An 18,941-nucleotide genomic window follows, 5' to 3' on the forward strand; every position below is an offset into this window, starting at 1 on the left:
AAGAACAAAATACGTTCCTTCTAGACTTCTTTTAAGGTTTATTTCTCGCTATTTCTCTACCTCCTTTCATCTATCCCTCCCTCCACCCGAATGCCTGTGTGGCCGTTTGTGTTTTGTGTGCGTGTGCGAGAGAGCACGTCCGCAGACGTGAAGAAAAAGCCGGAATAGATGGAGCGCAATGCAAAAACAAAACGCTTCCAGTCTCGAATTTAGTTAGCGCTCTTATTTTTATTCAGCTAGCGCGGAACGTGAGCGTTAGGTGTGGTCTCTCGGAATAGTTGGTTAGTGAGAACAAGAAAGCGTAACACCATGATGGTGGGCTCACGGGGTGAGTCAAGAAATGCATAGATGCGTGAAGTAATGGCTGACAGGAAAAGAAAAAGAGAGTACGATGAAAAAGAAACCTCAACGCAGTAACTCTTAGGCCCGGCGTACTTGTGGCTGCCGCGATGAGTGAGCACCAAGAGGAGACAGGGGCTAATGGGAGTCCGATGCAGAAGCAGGCAACCGTTGCGTGCTCTTAATCACCGAGGCTGCATATTCATGCCACTTCGTTCGTGGGAAACGTGACTCAAGGAGCTCACTCCGCAAATGCCTGCGGCCGCGCGGATGAGCAGACTCCCGGCTTGCGGAAGTAAAAGTCGACGCGAGGCATCTCAAAGAACAAAAGAGAGCAGACGAGAGCAGAGCAGCGATTACGTTTGGGGAATATTAAGCGCCCAGGTATACGCATTCTGGCAACTCTCTGTCTCGCATTGCAAGTTTCCTCAAGTCTGCAAGAACGTAGTACACTCAGTGAGTTGTAAAGAAAAAAGAATAAAACACAAATTATTGCCACGTGGTTGTAGTGAGGCGCACAAAAAAAAAATACTCAAAGACGGAAACAGTCATGAAATCAGTGAACATTGTGTCTATATTGAAAACGAAGACTAATCCTTCACCCCTATCATTACAGGCACTTGTTGAATTGCAAATAGTAGTTTATAAGAAACGAAAGTATATCATTATTGCATGTTGACGCTAAAAAGTTGGCTGCGCAAGAGGATACCCAGAACGCAACTTCACAGCCTAACTTATGGAGCTAATGCGTGGCTTAGAACCCCTTTAAAAAGCTGCATGGTTAGATTGAAAGAAATGAATCAAGTCCTCAGAGCTTCACTGCTGCGGGTGGAAATGTATTGAAGTGTCGCCAAATGTCAAAGAGCACAGGAAGAATTTCTGTTACACTAGAAATAGTTATACAGATCGCCTTCTAGAAAAGTTTAAAAATGATCAACAATAAAACTGCTCCCCCCCCCCCCCCCCGACTTTATGGAACAGGATAAACGAAAACTTTAATCTGTATATTACAAAGGCTGAATTTAATAGACTGTGGCAAATTAGAGCATCCGGTATTGAACTTAAAATGCGCGGGAGTTAAATACGGGCAGAAAACGAAACACACAGTGCTGAATAGAAACTTGGAGCAGGCGGGGTGGCCGAAAAACGTAGAGAAGTAAACAAAAAATTGCTAATTTTGTGGTTTAACGCCCCGGAGCGACGCATCTGTTAGCCGTGAGAGGCGTCACCTTAGAAAAATGGTCGATAGACAGTCTATAGACTTCTCATAGAATTTATTGCCTTCCTATAGATATTTATTTTTGTCCGTTCATAGTCTATAGACTGTCTATAGACAAAAGTCTACTAAAAGTGTACGGCCATAAATCTATAGATTGTCTATTGACTGTTTGTAGGATTTGTATTGCCTATAAACTGTTCTCTAGGGTTTGTTTACAGAGAATCTATAGAGTTTATAGACAGAAGTCTATGAACTGTCTATAGACTGCTTAAAGGAATTTTTAAGAGTCGTATAGTGAAGGGCTTCGGATAAATTTAGATCGCCTGGGATTCCTTAACGCACGCTCATATCCCACGTTAAGCCGAATAAACAACAGTAAACAAAAGAATTAACCAGAGTATTGACAATTCCCTCGCAAGAGAGAGAACACCGATCGTGCTCGCGGGATACAAACGGTTGCAGTTTTGATAAAAACACACTGCCATGCTGTCTTTTATGACGGAAGTTCCGTCACTGCGCCACCAATGTGGCAGCAGCAAAGGCGTTCAACAAAACTTGTTTGATCAGCACGGACGTGTTAAGTTAGCGACGCCCGATTCAGCGGGGATAAAATTACGTTTTAACAGTCCAGCGCTTTCGGGACGGGCTGCAACCAGGCAGAACGAAACCAAAGCACCAGTCAAGCCTGTCGACTTCAATCATCGCCGCAGAGCTATCCACGCTTTATCGGGCTGAACTAAAGCTAATCGCGCAGCGACAAATGTAATCACGGAGACAAACAAAGCGCCAAAAGAAACATAACCGGCTCAAAATCTAATGTAAAAATGAGATGGTACGGTTACCATGAAAAATTTCTTTTATCCCGGCTTTTGCACACGTGGGAGAGGTGCATTGCATGATGGAGGCTGACCACAGTATTAGACAAAATCGTCGTTGTCGAGATGGACGCTTGCGACAGCTATAACTGCTGTGGAATTAGAGAAGAGGGGAGGGTGGGAGGCTGCATGGGCCCTTTCCCAATCCACCGCTGTATGCTCAGACCCTGCCTCCACCGCCAAACGCCTTTTGAGGCTCGCGAGGACAGGGTGGACGCATGCAAACCCGGAAACGGGGGCGCGCGCGTCGTCTGCCGTGACGATCATCGCGAGAGGCGCGGTAGTATACATACGCGATCGGGGCGGCAACGACCTGAACTAGTTCGCCACCGTCCTCTCTGCTGCGCAGTCAGTCAGTCAGTCAGGTCAGTCAGGAGACTAAATCGCTTTGCATGGCGCCGGCCAGCGTCTGATGACAACTCGAGAAACCAAACGGTTCGAATTGGAGCCGTTCAGACCTCCTTCTATTCGCCTCTCCCTTTCCTGTGCCGCTGATTCTTCCGTCCGTGGTCTTCTCCCTTTCTCCTTCTTTCATTCTCGAGTTTTTCTTCTGTTCTTCCGTGACGCGCCTTCGCCGAGTGATGGGCCCACGCCCAACATCGAACATAATGATGTGCCTCCACTTAAAAATAAAAATAAACAAAGATTGCTGGGCAGAGATTATGTAAAGTGCGAGCATTCATTCGTCGACCAACCGCGAGCACTCCGCACTGATGTACGCTTTATTGGAAAGCTCAGTCGCAGGAAGAGGAATTTTTCGTTCTGTTTTTTACCTACTCTAACCGATGCTACGTGTCTGGCAAAAGAAAGCATTTTTAACTTCGTCTTTCAGCACCGTTTCGGCTTTCCTAGTGACAGTACTAGAATACGAATTACATGAGTGAATTAAATTATATATGAGTGAACATATGTATGCGGAATAGAAGTGGAGAATGAATACTGGAGTGCGGCTGTTTTTTAGAGGTTGAAATAATATTTCTGAACACATGTCAGCACCTATACGGCGGCAGTCTAGGTGGATATTTACTTGACCGTCATGGCCTGCCACAAATAACTGCGGTCACTCTGTTGAAGTGGCAAAGTCCGAATTATTCTTAACTAGAACATAGAGCAACTGGTAGAAGCGCTCTTCGTGGATCAAAACTCTAAATTTTTATGCTCGCAGAATAAATCAGCGCGCGCCAAGTGTGTCAACTCATCAAGTTTTCCTTTTATTTTTATTTTCCCTTTCTCCTCATTTTCCTGTTTTTTCGTTATTTCATATTTGCTTCTTGTCTCCCTGCATTCATTGCTCGTTGAATAATCCACTCTCGCAAAGAGTTTTGCGCTTGTTGCTGTAGTTGCTGTTGTTTGCCACACAAAATAGTGGCCTCCACCGAGATCTGAATCGGGTCAAATCTTCGTGCACTTATGCCGCGTGAATCGGGCTCACGTACGCCGGTGTGTTCAGTTTGCAAAGACAGATCGAGTTCGAATTACGGTACACAAAATAAAACGATATTGAAAGAGGGCCAGAGGAAAGTTGCGCATATTTCTTACAATCAGCACTAAAAGAACTAATCCGCATCAGAAGGTAGTACATCGTATGCGTTGAGCACGGTTCCCCTTCTTCTGAATGGTTAATTAGAAGTCATAAGTTCGCTCCTGCTTTGAGTATAAGCCAATGCAGTCTTCTCCGCGACCTACTTCCAGGAATACCACTCCATCTTGCCGCTATTCAAGAGTCTTTTGTAATCCGAGGACATTCGCCGAAAGCACGGTGCGGCAGACATTTCATCGCTACCTATGCACCACAAGATATATTTTTATTTATTTCATTTCGCTGTTACATGCGGGTGAGATAGTACGGTTCTGTTCAAAATCATGCATTCCATATAACGAAGCTTCGCTTATGTGGCATTTTATTTCCTTGTTTTTTTTTGTGTACGTGTATTCTTTTGATAATAAACAACGTCTGCGATTGGCAAACAGGCCCTATAATACACTTTCCCATACGAACTGCACAGCACGGTTTTCACATTTCACCTCAGAGTCCGGATGCCTTGCCGTAAACTAGTGAACGATGAGATGTCCGAGTTTTTATCAGCGTGCTGCCACACGCGACGTTATCTTCAGTGAAAAGCTGGCCAAGTTCCTGAAACCAAAATCGCCGTGTCCAGCTCCATCATTTCGATGACTGCTCGAAGGTCGGCTGCTCCCATCAGATGAGGCAGGCTATCTCGCTGGATTAAAGTGCAAAGGCTATCGGGAGCAGTGACAGGGGCATCAATCATGCGTACGGGCCTACTGGAATTCCCAATTCGTCGTCACATATTAATACTCAAAAACTCGGAGGAAGACCCTGTAGTACACTTAGCAAGCTTTCTTATTTTTTCTATTTTTATCTTTATTTTTCAGCTTATCAGCACCTGCTTCCGCAGTTGTCACGTTTCCAGGAGACCCACACATTCAGCAAAGCAGCCTTGTGCAGATCGAACGCATCGCCAGAATAGCTAATGTGCGCAGTATTCTAAAGGCTAGGCCGCACTGCGCAGTGCTCGGTAATGTCGGTCCTTGTTTAAGCGAATCGAGGGTCGATTCGGTTTGGCACTGGAATCGGTAATTCCTTAATCCCATTTCCTAAACGCTCGAGGGTGTATCGACACGCTATCCAAATCCTTCTTATGGTGACCAGCCAACAAACAACGTTAGCCGATTCTTCACGTTTGTCTAAACGCTTTCAAAGCCCGCCAATTTGTCTTCTCTCTAGGCCGCACGTGTACAGATAAACAACTTTCGCTCTGAAGCGACCGAATTAACGCTCCAACGCCGCTCGAATCTGCGCAAATTAGGCCAAGCTAACGTGCGTGCACCTAGCTTCGTGACGGGAAGTCCGCTCCCGCTTGCGTTGATCAGTCTGATTTCTTGAGAGACGAATCCTTATACATCTTTGCATCGGATCTTGTTTGACCCGCACTCCTTTGTAATTACGGCGTACATCACTTGTATCCGTGTTACGACGCTGAGCCACTTTGCACCGGCAGTGCAGTGAAGCACGCGCGCAGGAATGCCTGCGTCGCTGCTGCTGATGAACCGTAACAATCTCGTCTTCGCCTCCTGGGGAGCTCCTGTCTCGCGTGCTTGTTTTCGTGCTCATTTTGCTCGCGTGCTCATTTTCTCGTGTATGCGGATGGATGCCATCCAACTGGCGTGTCCGAGAAAGGTACGCCAAATAAGACGAACGTCCTGGGCGGATGCAACTTGCTGCGGCAGCGCTCTCAGCGTGCAGTCGCCTTCGCGGTCAAACGCACCGCCGATCGACGTCAGAGCCTGTCAGTGCGCTCGTCACGAGAGAGAGAGAGGGGGGGAGAGAGAGAGAGAGAGAGAGAGCGCAGCACGGAAAGGCGAAGCTTTACTTAATCGCCGGAAAGAAACACTGCTGCATCACTCTCTCACATCGCGGTAATTAAGTTGCAAACGTCGAACTCTGCCACGAGGACACGTTGATCGAGCGACGGGCGTGCCGGGGAGTGCTGCGCCGCTGTAACATTTAGTTTGTGCTTTCCGTGAACTTCTGGCGCACCGATCAATGTTCGATATCAAGACGCTCGTAAAAAATTTCGGGAAACATCGTGGTCCCCCTTTTCGCAGATTGTCGCGCTACGCTTTGACGATTCTTCCAGTAGGCGCAGTTCCGAAGAACGTGTAAACGCTCGACGACCTCTGTGTCGAACGCCGCTTAGTGAGGGATGTGTGACGTCAAATTTAAAACCCAAGTCAGGCGTGCAAAAAGCGTGCCTTAAAAACGCGCCGCAAACAAATTTCACGAAGCAAACGTTGACCGTTCAGGAAGAGACAAGAGCACGGCTGGTATTTGTACAATATTGTCGCAGTGAAACTTGCCCTTAGTTTCGTGGTGACATAAAAGCGCATCTGAAGGGCACCTGTGCAAAGCGTGTGGGTGACTGTATTTTGAGCGTGCTGTCACGAAATTGAAAGAAATCGTTACCAAGAGGAGTCAGTATTATGGACTCTCCGTAATTAGCGTGTCATCTGGCACGACCACATCCAAACTTCCTATTCAGATTGCCCTAATTACGCAACAAGAACGCCGACGGTTGACGAAGGCGGGTCGACACGCTATAATGACCGGTGAGCCTTGCAATGCAACTAAGTATCAATGCTGACAGCGGTTTATCTGCTCTGGAGCGGCGCAATAAAAACTAGCATAAATACTACACTGACGTCTAACGACCTTAACGGGTTCCTTGCGGTGTATTTGATGTAGTTTGCTTCATAACCAGGTAGTTTCAAACACAGCCTTGTCGACGGCTGTCTTGAAGCATATCCTTGATGCGGGAATTTCCCGAACGATTTAGGCCTAGATAATAGGCCCCTTCAATCAAACATGCAACATAAGCACATGCCATAAAATATGTGATTGGCGTGAGATTTCGGTCTTTTTGCCTAACAACTTCTACTCGCGTTTCTGTTCACATAGATTATTGACCTGCAGGCAGCGTATGTCCGTTTAACTTGTAATTCATGGTTTATAAAATAGAACAGTTTTGACTGAGAGAACCACACGTGTGAGTGCACTTTTACGACAAAACGTAGCGTACTGTGAGAACTCTTTACTGAAGCACAAAGCACACCTGTGGCAAAATATGCGACAGAGTTGCGCTGGAGAGCAGGATGAAATGAATTAGGTCACCCGTTACGAGCGCGAAAACTGGATGACACACCTTACGGTAAGCGAACGAGAAGCAGGAGTAAGTGAAGACAAGGAAAGCGCAACTTGCAGAGGCAACTGATATAGCGCAGGCTGGCACTGCGCGCCACATTTAGGAATAAAAAAACAGCAGGAGCCCGGCGATACTCGACGGGCATAACTGAGAGAGCATCCTCGTTGTTCGCTTTTGCAGCCCTCTATAGAACCACGGCCAGAGCATGACAGACGAATTGAATTAGGACGAGAGAAAGGTTCGAGCGCATTTTTTCCTCGTACAGGGCACGATGCTCCGAGTCGCGCGTCGGCCAACGACTCGCGTTACTCGGACGCTCTAAGCAAAGCACAAATGACGCAAAACTTGACGCGTGTCCTGTTTATTGTCTCAGTTACGAGATGGCGGGGGAAGAGGAAAAAGTAAGTCAATGTCCGTTACTTCAGTGCCTGCTCACAATTTTCCCTGTGATCGGCTCGGCCTATAGGCAGCGCGTTTGGCCCGCTTTCTTTCATCTGTTCTTCTTTTTATTACGGAGAAAGAAGAAGGTCGCATGCATTTACTTTTAGCTCCGCGAAAACTCACAGCAGCGTACTTTCAATTAATAGGGCCTCTGTAGTTGCACTGCATTGAAAGTATGTAAATTATTAAGTAAGAATCAATGTGTGAGTGGCATTGATGGCTATACCTCAAGCGCAGTAACGGATACTCCCAGCAGGGGCGTAGGCGGGGGGGGGGGGGGGGGGGGGGTTATGGGGCTTCAGCCCCCCCCCCCCCTCCGAAATTTTTTCGAACTGTCACGCACCGCTGACCAAAACAACCACCGGCGCCGGAAGTCATCCTGGATTTTGCCACCTACAGTGTCTTTTTCAGACTAGAAAAGACATTTTGGCGCGAACGTTGCTAACTCGGGTTAGATTTCGTGGCAACTCCCATGCCCCTGGAGTCATGTAACGAAAGGGGACCCATCCTAGCGCAAACTTCCAAGGGCCTATCGATGGCTCACTGTTGCGACTAAAATTTCGGTGCAATTACTCGCAATACATGCCCGGTGACAGCTGCTGCTGCGCAGTACACTGGAACGAAGGACAGCGTCATTGAGATTTTTCCCTGGCTGTTGCATATGCACAAAAATGTAGAGGCTCTTGAACAACAAACATTCATTAGAATAATTGTCCTTTACTTGCTAATTTCATGGCCTTAACGTTTTTTCATATCAGCGACATGCACTGCTTTGCTGGTTCCGGACCGATGTAGTTCTAGACTTCGTGTGATATTTTCTTTACTTAATAAATACCCAAAAACATGGAAGCATTGGTATCAGTTACGTCTGCCACGAGTGAACGATAAAGTGATAGTTGGTATGACATGATTACAAGAAATAAAACTGAGCAGGGGACAATACACAGAAGAGAAGCAAACAGGACGAGCTCGTCCTGTTTCCTTCTCTGCTGTGTCTTGTCCCCTGCTCAGTTTTACGTTTTTTAATCATGTCTGCCATGATTTTTAAGACATACGAATACATTGCTTTATTTTTTAAAAATACATATTTCGTTTGTCTAGACAGTGCGTAGCGTTTTCTAATACACAATGGCAATGGCAATGCAGTTATTTTTGTTGCGTTTGACCCTTCCACAAATTCTATGAAGAGGCCGCGCTGCATCATGCCCCCCCCCCCCCCCCCCCCCAAACAAAATTTCTGGCTACGCCACTGACTCCCAGTGACGAGTTGGAACGAACCAAAGGCTCTATCCACATAAACTATACTGTTCCATAACCAAATCGCTCACTGGATAATATAAAAACACCATCGTGACCATCGTTTGTTTGAAACTAAATTCACAAGGGTATTTGCTCGCTTCTAATACTCGAGGCTGTCAATTCGTAACATTAAATGTTAAGGACAGCAGTATCTTAGAATAGAAGGCTTTTTTTTTATTCTAATTTCAACGCATAAGGGCTGAAATGTCGCCAAATGTCTCACTTACCTTCGCTCCGTTCGTCATAAGGCCTCATAATACGAAAATATTTCTGCTTGTTGCGAGGCCGCGTTTGAATCAAGTGTGAAGCTTGCATGAATCCATTCAGAAACATATGGACAGCTGATTTACGTGGCAAATGCACGCAACTGCAAACCTGCAGTTTTACTTACACCAGAATCATCTATTGTTACGCCTATTTTTATTTACTATTTTTTGGAGTGCCACAGATCCCCATTTCTGTCATATTTCTACGTATTTGCGTGGCGCACGCGCTCTGCTTTCCGCAGAAAAAGCAATCAAAAGCCGGTTACTGTCTACGCTATTACGCTTTCACTCCCTCCTTTATCCCTTCCCTTACGGCGCGGTTCAGGTGTCCAAAGATATGAGACAGATACTGCGCCATTTCCTTTCCCCAAAAACCAATTATTATTATTATTATTAGCACTCACTCCAGACCTTTCGCAAAAAAAAAAAGAAAGGTAAACACGGCCACGGTACAAACAACATTGTTGCAAGCGAAGTTGGAGCGTGAAGCTATACGTCGAAACAACGCGCCCAGGCTACCCCGCATGCGATCGGCCCGTTGTCATTGCTTCATTTCTCGAGGGGGGTATCGGCTACTCGCCGCCTCCGCTGTCAGGGCAGTGGTCTCAAAGGCGTCCTGTCACGGCTCTGACAGCGCGTGACAGACGCCCAGCCACGGCTGTCGTGCGGCCACCGCCAGGTTGGAGTATATACCCAGTTCGCCTCTTCCTTCTTACCCCCCCCCCCCCCACCCCCTCACCCCCGACCTCCCACTTGGTCGAGCAGTGATATATACTGGGCGCTTCGTGTGTGTTTTAGATATGTTGCAAGCACTATTTTTCTTGGAATCGTACACGGAAACACGATGCAGGCTCAATCTTCTTTCGCCACCTTCAAGGATGAAATTACGTCCGCGAGTGTCATTATTAAGGGAGTCTCTATCGAGGCCCCTGCATGGATCTGGATGCAATGCATTTTAGTGACACTAGACTAGCAGCACTCAGTTCAATGCAAACCAAAATTAGGTCGAAACTAAAGAAGAAATTCAGGAAGGACATAGGAAAAGGGGGCTTACGTGTTGGTATTTTATTTGCAATTATTTTGTCGCGGAGTAGGTATAATACAACTTGACGCAAAAATAAAAGCACCGAAGAAGAAGACTTCAACGAGCAAAGGAGGTCATGCAGAGGCCGTGAGCACACACACCAGTCGGTAATAATGCGTCAAAGTTCAAGCAGCTTCTGGACCTGCCACAAAAACACTTAAATGCGCAAAAACTAATCAGAACCATTTTTTTTTCTAGCTGACAGCCCAATCTACCACTAACCACTACTGTACACTAGACCATCAACTAGATAAGTCATGACACATCACTAATTAACTGCGGAGCAGGAACACATATGCAGCAGTTGCGAGTTGGCGCACCCCACCTTGAACTGAGGTTTCGATGCATATTAAATACCCGCCGCGGTGGCTCACAGGTTAAGGCGCTCTTTTGAGCCGGAGTACCGGCTTCGAGCCCTACCGCTGCTGCCGCGTTTCGATGGAAGCAAAACGCAAAAAGCGCCCATGGGCTGTGCGATGTCAGTGCACGTTAAAGATCCGCAGGTGGTTGATATTATTCCGGAGCCCTCCACTACGGCACCTCTCTCTTCCTTTCTTCTCTGGTCCCTCCTTTATCCCTTCCTTTACGGCGCGGTCCAGGTGTCCCCCGAGATATGTGAGATAGTTACGGCGACATTTCTTTTGTTGTTGTTGCCCTGAAAAGATGATGGCACATACCCACGGTGGGGGATTGGCCAGGGTTTGGTGCAGGTCCAAACAGGGAATGTCTAATCCAAGTGAATTACATTTCCTTTCCTCAAAACCAATTTTCGTTTTCATAATGCATATTAAAGGGCCGCCGGTGGTCAAGCCTAACGCGGAGTCTTTCACAGCGGCCTCCCTCATAGACCGGAATGCCGTGTACTAATGCACAAGTTTCTGACAGGTGATACCTCGAAAAAAAAAAAGAAAGTAAGCGTATTTATTTCCACCTCCGCTGTTAATCGGGGTGCGAGTGAGAGGTCCTCCTTGCAATGCAAGCATCCATCATGCTCGAGTAGATATGGCCATGTAATGCGATTGATGGTTGACCTGAGCCCATGTCGCGCAACAGGAGGCTGAACCTTGAGTGCACCACCGTTTGCGCGTTCCACGGAAACGCTTACCCGCTATTCGCCCTAGCCGCGTTCCACATGTCGCGCACAGAGAGACGCGAGTCATGCGTGCTGACCATGACTGACCTTTTTCGGGTCATTAACTCGCGCGTTCTCTTTTACCGGAGGCAGCGAACCCCCTGCAGTGCTCGGCCTTTCCGCAGAGCTGCGGGCCGCTGTCAATCTTTCATCGCGGCCGGGCATCGGGATCGTCGCTGTTTGCCCAGTTTCTTGGGCAGCGGCGGCGCCACCCCGATGGCCGTCGTAACGGCTGATTACCGATTTGCCCCGAAACGTCGGGAAGCCGCTGTACTAGTTTCTGCGACGAGGGAGAGCGGTGGAGGGCGAGAGAGAAGAGAGCAGAACAATAAGTGCTCACGCCAGCCGGACAAGGGCTGCTCAGCTCGGGGCGTTGTTTGTTGCTGCGCCTGTCGTGTTTCCCACTCATCTTCGGGCAAGCTCCTCTCACCCGGAGAAGAAATGCCGGACTTCCCGGAAGTGGCCATCTGCGGCAAGCTCGCTTTCCACTGACCGACCTACCCTCGCCCACTCCGAAAGCGCAGCCAACGAGACGCCATGCGCGGAAAACAGGCGTACACACCGTTGCGGGGGACAGTGCTGCCGCTGGAGGCTTTCCCCAACCGTGTTACGCCGGACGCAGGGGCGACAGCGAACCGCGTGACCTCGCTCTGGAAGAGCTGCTCGGTCCCCGGCGTGAGTAGCACCGTTGGGCCGAGACGCAAGCACGTAGCTGCGCGGATCTACCCCCCCCCCCCCCCCCCTCCACCTCCGTTCTTCTTTATTTCATGGGGATTTCGAAACGGCGCTCTTATAGGAGGGCACTGGGACCTGACCTATCACAAGTCCTCCCCGGGTTCCTCGCACTACGCCTTAGCGCCGCTTGTGTTTTGATATGTTTTCGCTTTGCGCGCGCGCGCTTAACTCGTGATGGCCAATTTTCGGCGGCAGGTGCGTTGGGACGGAATTAACACCGGGAACGGTACAGACACGCGATGGTGCGTAGCTGGCGAGGCGTTGTTCGGAACGGCGCAAAATAGGAAAACAAATTGTAGATCTCGGAACCGCGGCCGAAAACGTGAGAGAGAACGCAAAATAAAGAAGCGCAGTTGGTGGGAAGAGTGTACAGAAGATGCGCACGAGAAGTTTCTTTCATGATTGGTCGTAACTTAGTGATGTTTTCAGAAAGGAAGATAAGAAATAAGAAAGTTGTCTTTAAATCATTAAATGGGCTTTTGGGAAAATTCAAACACATCTGGGGCGAGCATAGAATCTGAAAATATCCACTGATCCAAAACGCTAAGGCGCCCGTGTGCTGTGCGATGTCAGTGCACGTTAAAGATCCCCAGGTGGTCGAAATTATGCCGGAGCCCTCCACTACGGCACCTATTCTTCCTTTCTTCTTTCACTCCCTCCTTTATCCCTTCCCTTACGGCGCGGTTCAGGTGTCCAAAGATATATGAGACAGATACTGCGCCATTTCCTTTCCCCAAAAAACCAATTATTATTATTATCACTGATCCAACAGCAGGTCCGTTACCGCTATTGAGTACCGCTGATCGCTAAACAAGCGTTGCGTTGTAGGTTCCCGCCTTTGATACTGAATTACACAAAAGTAACATGTCCGTTTTCATTTACAAATTAATGAATTTTCTTTGCAGCCCCGACTATTTCTGCGAATCATACGGAAGATATTAACTGGTTCGTATATATTTTAGAATTATTTTTACACCGGTGCATCCCGAATAAACATGCTGCAATTTTTCTCTGTTTTTTTTTTTGTTTTCCTCTAGCGTACTAATCGTTTGCTGAAAGAAGAACAGTTGCCTGTCAACCTGAATTTTCGAGAAAATTCTGGATTCTCAGAGTGATCTGCGGTGCCAAAAAAAAAAAAAACAAGCGTGAATCAACATTGTCCAGAATTACCACTCACTGTGGAGTATTGCGAGCTTGCGGGGACCATCGCAAAAATCCAAGATACTATACAGCCTTCGACATTACCGGTTGCGGGACGCAGCAGCCGTTTACGATTAGTTCTGTTCAGTTCTAGCAGGCTGAGTAAAGTCGACGTCCTTTCTCTACAGCCGTAACTATTCCTAACAAGTTTGATGTCGGGAAGATTAAGCTATCTTAATTGGTTAAGACGGGAGTCCTGCAGCAACATTGCTCATCGTGCGATGTTAGAGCCCATCTTAAAACAGGAAACCCGTCTTGCAGACTTGGTTCATCTGCCCGACGCTCACTGTAGGGGATCTCGACAATGAGCCAGCTTCCGAGACATCGACGCCGATCGAAGGAAGCAATTGAAATGCTCTAGTATGTTGTCCACGTCTTTGCCTCTGCCGAACGACCCGTGCATTGTAAGGCCAGAAACGCGCGTGGAATTAATAATTAATAGTTAATAGGTTTTCGTGGGCTACCAGCGCAGAAATGTATCGGATGGCTTTTAAGTCAAATCAACACCACGTAGCCGAAATCAACGCGAAAGAGCTGAACCGCGCGCTGATAACAGACCTGTGCACCTTTAGGACTGTTTTTTTTTTCCTTTCCTTTTTCGCTTTCTGATAGGGCAGCACAAGCCTGACTCAACGCAGAACCAGTTGACAGTCTATAGACAGGGCACGTGGCGAGCAAGGCATCCTCAGGACTTTCTTAATGCGTCCCAGGTCACGCCCGCCTCTCTTTGGTTGGTCGGTGCGTCCTGACCGGATTACGCAACCGATCAGCAGTCGCGCGCCCATCCGCCGACACTGTGACTCACTCCGCGAACACGTCGCTCCACGGCACGATCAGCTGCCGACCGACTCGGGAAACACTGTTGTGCCAGGACATTGCAGCTGCGACTTGTATGCAGCCTGAGAAAAAGAATAAAAGTGATGAACAACTAAGCCTGACTTGTGCCAGGGGGTAGCTAAAGCACCGAACGCTTTCTGGTAAAGACTGTGCATGAACAAGCGTGTTCGACTGCATTCCTCAAAAACTCCTAAGACTCACGCCACAGGGTTTGTTGAACAAGTTATTTTGTTATTCTATTCAACTGTGCGAAGGATCTGGGCTGGAAGCGGTAGGAAAATGTGAAACAAGACCCATATAGGAGTATGTCGTGCTTAATTATATTTTAAAGAAATTTTGATCTGAGGCGTGCGCAATACTCCATTATTTTCCCAGTGTCTTAGAGCGTCATACAGTTCTATTCTTGAGCATCAACTATTTTTTGCTACTGAACTTCATCGACTTTTGCAAACAACAAGAAAAACAGAAAGTTACCAGAATTAGATGAACCGAATACTATTGATTCTAGTAAGCATATCTAAAAATATACATCTCTTGGCAGGCCTACTACACCTATACTTTAAGTAACAGCTGTATTTAAGAGCTGCGTATCACCTACGCTTTTAGTACGTTGCTGAAATTTTCTTTTTTGTTTGTTCATCGCCATTTATAACAACAGCCTCTTTGCGTTGCCTTAAATTTCTGCTTTTGTTATCTCGTTTTGCGAGTAATTAAGATCATTGTTAACCGTGTTATCCATAATTACGCAAGGCTGAATTTAGCCACTCTGCGGGCCTATTTTAAGGAGTTCCCAGCGACGCCAATCTGTCCCCTCAGTAATAGCTTTTCATCCGCCTAGAGGGCTGCCAGAGAAATCAGCGGCAAAGCGCTAGGATTCTTCCCGCCTGACTCGATTCTCGCAACTTGTAGGAACTTTCCCGCCGAATGGCGTCCGAGAATCCGCCTTCCATTACCGCTTTGGCGAGCGACAGAATAAAGAGAAAGCAAGCGAGACTTTCCACGAACCGGTCTTTCCTCGACAAACGAGGTCACAAAGACGCCCATTTTTTCCCCTCAGAATCGAAGCGGTTGCTTTAAAAAGCCCCTCTTAGTCAAATGCTATAGCGCTAATGTGTCTGCAGAAACGTCCACTGAAAGAGTGCGCGCTAAAAAAAGAAATCGGCGCGAACCATCTCGTCCGATAAGACACGAAGCGTCTTTAGGCGCAACAGGCTTATTGAGCGCGGGCTTTAGCTCTGCTATAAGGCGGCGAGCATTCGAAATTCTCCCCTCTTTTTCCCTCTCGCAACTCATTTTTCGGCACACAATCAACGATTCCGACGCCTCTTCGGTCATTTTTTCTTTCTTTCTCTTTCATTTATATTCTTTCTTTCATTTACTTTGTTACAGTGAGCAGAATCTTCAGAGAGCCTTGCACAAGGAATAATGTAATAGGGAAAAGTTGCATCTTTTATGCAACAGTGCTGTTTCATACGAAGTTTTGCTTTCTTTGTTCCCCGTTGTAGCCAATAGAAGAAAAAAGAAATCTGCATTCAAATAATAACGAGGGACATAAATAGCGTACAAGCTCTATACTTAAACTGTTTAGCATGAGAGACAATGGCCAGCAAACAAATCACCTTAAACGGGGAAATAAGTTCCTCTGACCCGGGCCTACAAATGGGAATCTTTCATTCTGTCGGCGAATTTTTCTCAGGAGGCTAAAAATGGGAAAGTACACTAACCTGACTTCGATATAAAGTGCTGCGAGTGTTCACGGCGCACATGTTTTCGCAGCGTTGCGCGATAATAAATGAGTTGGCGGCAAAAGGTACGCAAAAGACTACGTATGCTTCGAACATGGCGCAGCAGATGTAAATAGGCGAATACATTTGGTAACGTAGTTTCTTCTATTTATTTTTGGAGAAGAGCCCAGGGTCAATAAATCTAGTGAGCGTGCAGTGCATTCTCTGTACTGTTGGCAGTGTCACTTCCGCGTACTCTTCACAGCATCCTGTGCTCACCTGGACGTTACCTTTTGTACCGTCTGGGTTTTTGTGCCTTTTGTTGTTGGATTTACAATTGAGAGTTTTCACGATGCGCTATTATATAAAGTAAAATTTAGTAAAGTATAAAGTAAAATTTGAGCAAAGTTTATGGTGTGCATGGCACACCATAAACTTACAAAACATGAATGAGCATATATTTTGACTGCGAGGTGTACTTAACGATACTGTCTTGAAGCTCCGTGATGAAACTATTTTTGCTTGTAATTCGGTTCACACTGGCAAAGGAAAAAAAAAATCATGGTCTATTTTAAATGCACCGATTGTTCGCTTCGACCACATTATGTAACTTTCGTCGAGTTTTCATTGGGTGCCATTTATCTTGCTGAAGTTATCAGATTTCATGTTCACCCAAAGATCATCCGCCCCTATCGGAGTAGCCGTCTCGGTTTGGGTTCTCAAGACGGAAGCATTGCCAGAGGCTCCGCCCGCCCAGTTCAAGGTGCTGCGACCGGCACAGATAAGGCGAGAACTTGTTTTCAGTGCACGAGCGAGCAAAGTAAGTGCAGCCGGGTGTGTTCGAGCAAAGAGAAAGAAATGGTTTTTATTATTCACAGCCACGAGTTGTCAATGTGTGGCCACACCTTCAGACCCAAAGCTATTGCGACGGTCCATGCCATGCATGGCGTCAGCTTTACATAGTGCATAGTGACCTTGTCTTAAACGAGCGTACTCAACATGTTCATATTATTGGGCAGCTTTTTCTTTTACCCCCCTTTTTCGCCATGTATATTTTGTTTTGGTGAAAATAAGATTGATTGATTGATTGATTGATTGATTGATTGATTGATTGATTGATTGATTGATTGATTGATTGATTGATTGATTGATTGATTGATTGATTGATTGATTGATTGATTTTTCTCATTCCCTCATCGCAGACTTTCCGGGCATGTGCTACGACGTGAGTAGCTGCTCGGCGAGGGCCATCAACGAGAGCTGGGCCATCGGAGCCTGCAGCAGAGCGGCCTGCGAGATGGACGAATCCGGTATCCTGCTCGAAGTGCATTACACGTACGTACTACGCGCGCACTACGAAGCACCCTTCTTCAAACAACCATGCGTGTCTGGACATCCTGTGGGCGTGATTGCAAAGATTGTTTTCCAGTTTCCCTCACAGCGATCATTTTACTTGAAGGCAGTCTCACCTGGCCGTTTGCGCGTCACCGCAGAGTCATTTGTGATTGGCTTGTGAGACATGTTGCCGTCAAATCGATGGTCGTGACTGGCAAGCTCAAAGTTACCGCCAATCACAGACCGGTCTTACTAGCAGCAGTGAGAATCTGATGCCGTACTATGTAAAATTCTCTTTTATTTTACCTCTCGGACAGTGGTCTGCGCTACTTTTGATAACGGAGCCAGCGAGTGACGCTGCTTTCCAGATATCGACACTCATGTCGCAGGCCGCCGCTGCCAGCGATAGAAGTGCGGAAGGAAGGAAACGAAAAATAAGACTCACAACAAAATAAAACGCCACTTCGCCTGTGTTTAGGAATATTCAAATTAATTAAATCATAATATAGCGGTCTGATAAGAATCGTCTTAAACATGCATTCAAATACATTGCCTCAAACTATATGAACGTTATAAACTGACACCGTATACTTACGTGATTGTCACCGACATGCTCCTGTTTTCAAAAATAATGGGCCCGAACTGCTACCATGTTGTTACAAAATCGGGTATATCTTTTGTCTCAGGCACTGCCATTTTTCAGACTCCTGAACCACCCATAAAGAACTCGTAACGGTGAACAGTAAAAAAAAAAAAAGTACATCGGTCCTTTCAGTCAACTTCTGCTCGGAAACCGTTACACCAAATGTCACCTAGCAAACCCGGAGGTCCCCGCGTCTGCACTGAATTACTATACAGGGTCAGTAAAGAGCACGCCTTTAGAATATAGAGAACCGGGGGAAACTGAAAGGCCATAGGGCGCCGTCACGATGCGGACCAGACAGGCAGGGCGTTATTGCATAGCTCGCCGATTCGACACGCGTTCCACTCAATCGGTCGTGTCAGGGGAGACACAACACAGCCTCCGTGTTAGCGCGCGCGTATCAGACCCCGATGGTCCAAATTGTTTCGTCTCCACGAGCAGCAGCCCGATGCGAAGGAGAGCCGCTGTACACCCGCTGCGCAAACGTGGGTGTCGTGTGTGCCGAGCAAAAACACACGTGCACACAATCCCTCCAGTCCGAGAGCGGACAGCTCTCATTACAAGAACCACGCGCGCCCGAAGAACTCTGACGGCTGTGGGTGCCGCCGCAGCGATCGCCTTGAGTGCGTTAGAAGGCTATACACCATTGGCGGAGAGTGAAAAAAAAGGCAACTCATCGCTTGGTGAACAAAAATTTTCATAGAGCGCAAACAAGTGACCTTGTACTGCCGCGCGAAGTGCTGTCCATGTTGATCTCTCGGAAACCAATAGAGCTGCTTGCCCCCTTCACAAATACGTGGACCGCGGCGAATGCGCTGAATACCACGCTAGCTGTGCGGCGCCTTCAAGAAAGCTGGGAGCAAATGATGATCGAAGTGTCTGATGAAAGAGGAATTCGGTGCAGGGTCACGTTTTTTCAAAGAGTAGCAAAAGTGGGTAGTGACATTTATATACACCGCTAAGCGTTGCCGCGGTCTCTGTCGCTATCGTCGAACGACGAGATGACGGGAGATTGACTGGCCGACAATCGGCTTCCATCTCCCAGACATCGTATACTTATACACACCACAATATGGTTCGTACAATGC

The 18,941-nt window shown here is 47.2% G+C and overlaps 1 protein-coding gene across 1 annotated transcript in view; it reads left to right on the forward strand.

Annotated features, from left to right (window-relative positions):
• The window catches only part of LOC144129161 (uncharacterized), a 106,069-nt gene that overhangs the window by 59,314 nt on the left and 27,814 nt on the right, over positions 1–18,941 (forward strand). The window contains exon 2 of the mRNA XM_077663115.1: positions 17,078–17,210. Coding sequence (XP_077519241.1) covers positions 17,078–17,210 — 133 coding nt within the window. The remainder of the gene's footprint in view (positions 1–17,077; positions 17,211–18,941) is intronic.

The sequence above is a fragment of the Amblyomma americanum genome, chromosome 4 (genome assembly GCF_052857255.1).
Source record: "Amblyomma americanum isolate KBUSLIRL-KWMA chromosome 4, ASM5285725v1, whole genome shotgun sequence".
Lineage (NCBI taxonomy): Eukaryota > Metazoa > Arthropoda > Arachnida > Ixodida > Ixodidae > Amblyomma > Amblyomma americanum.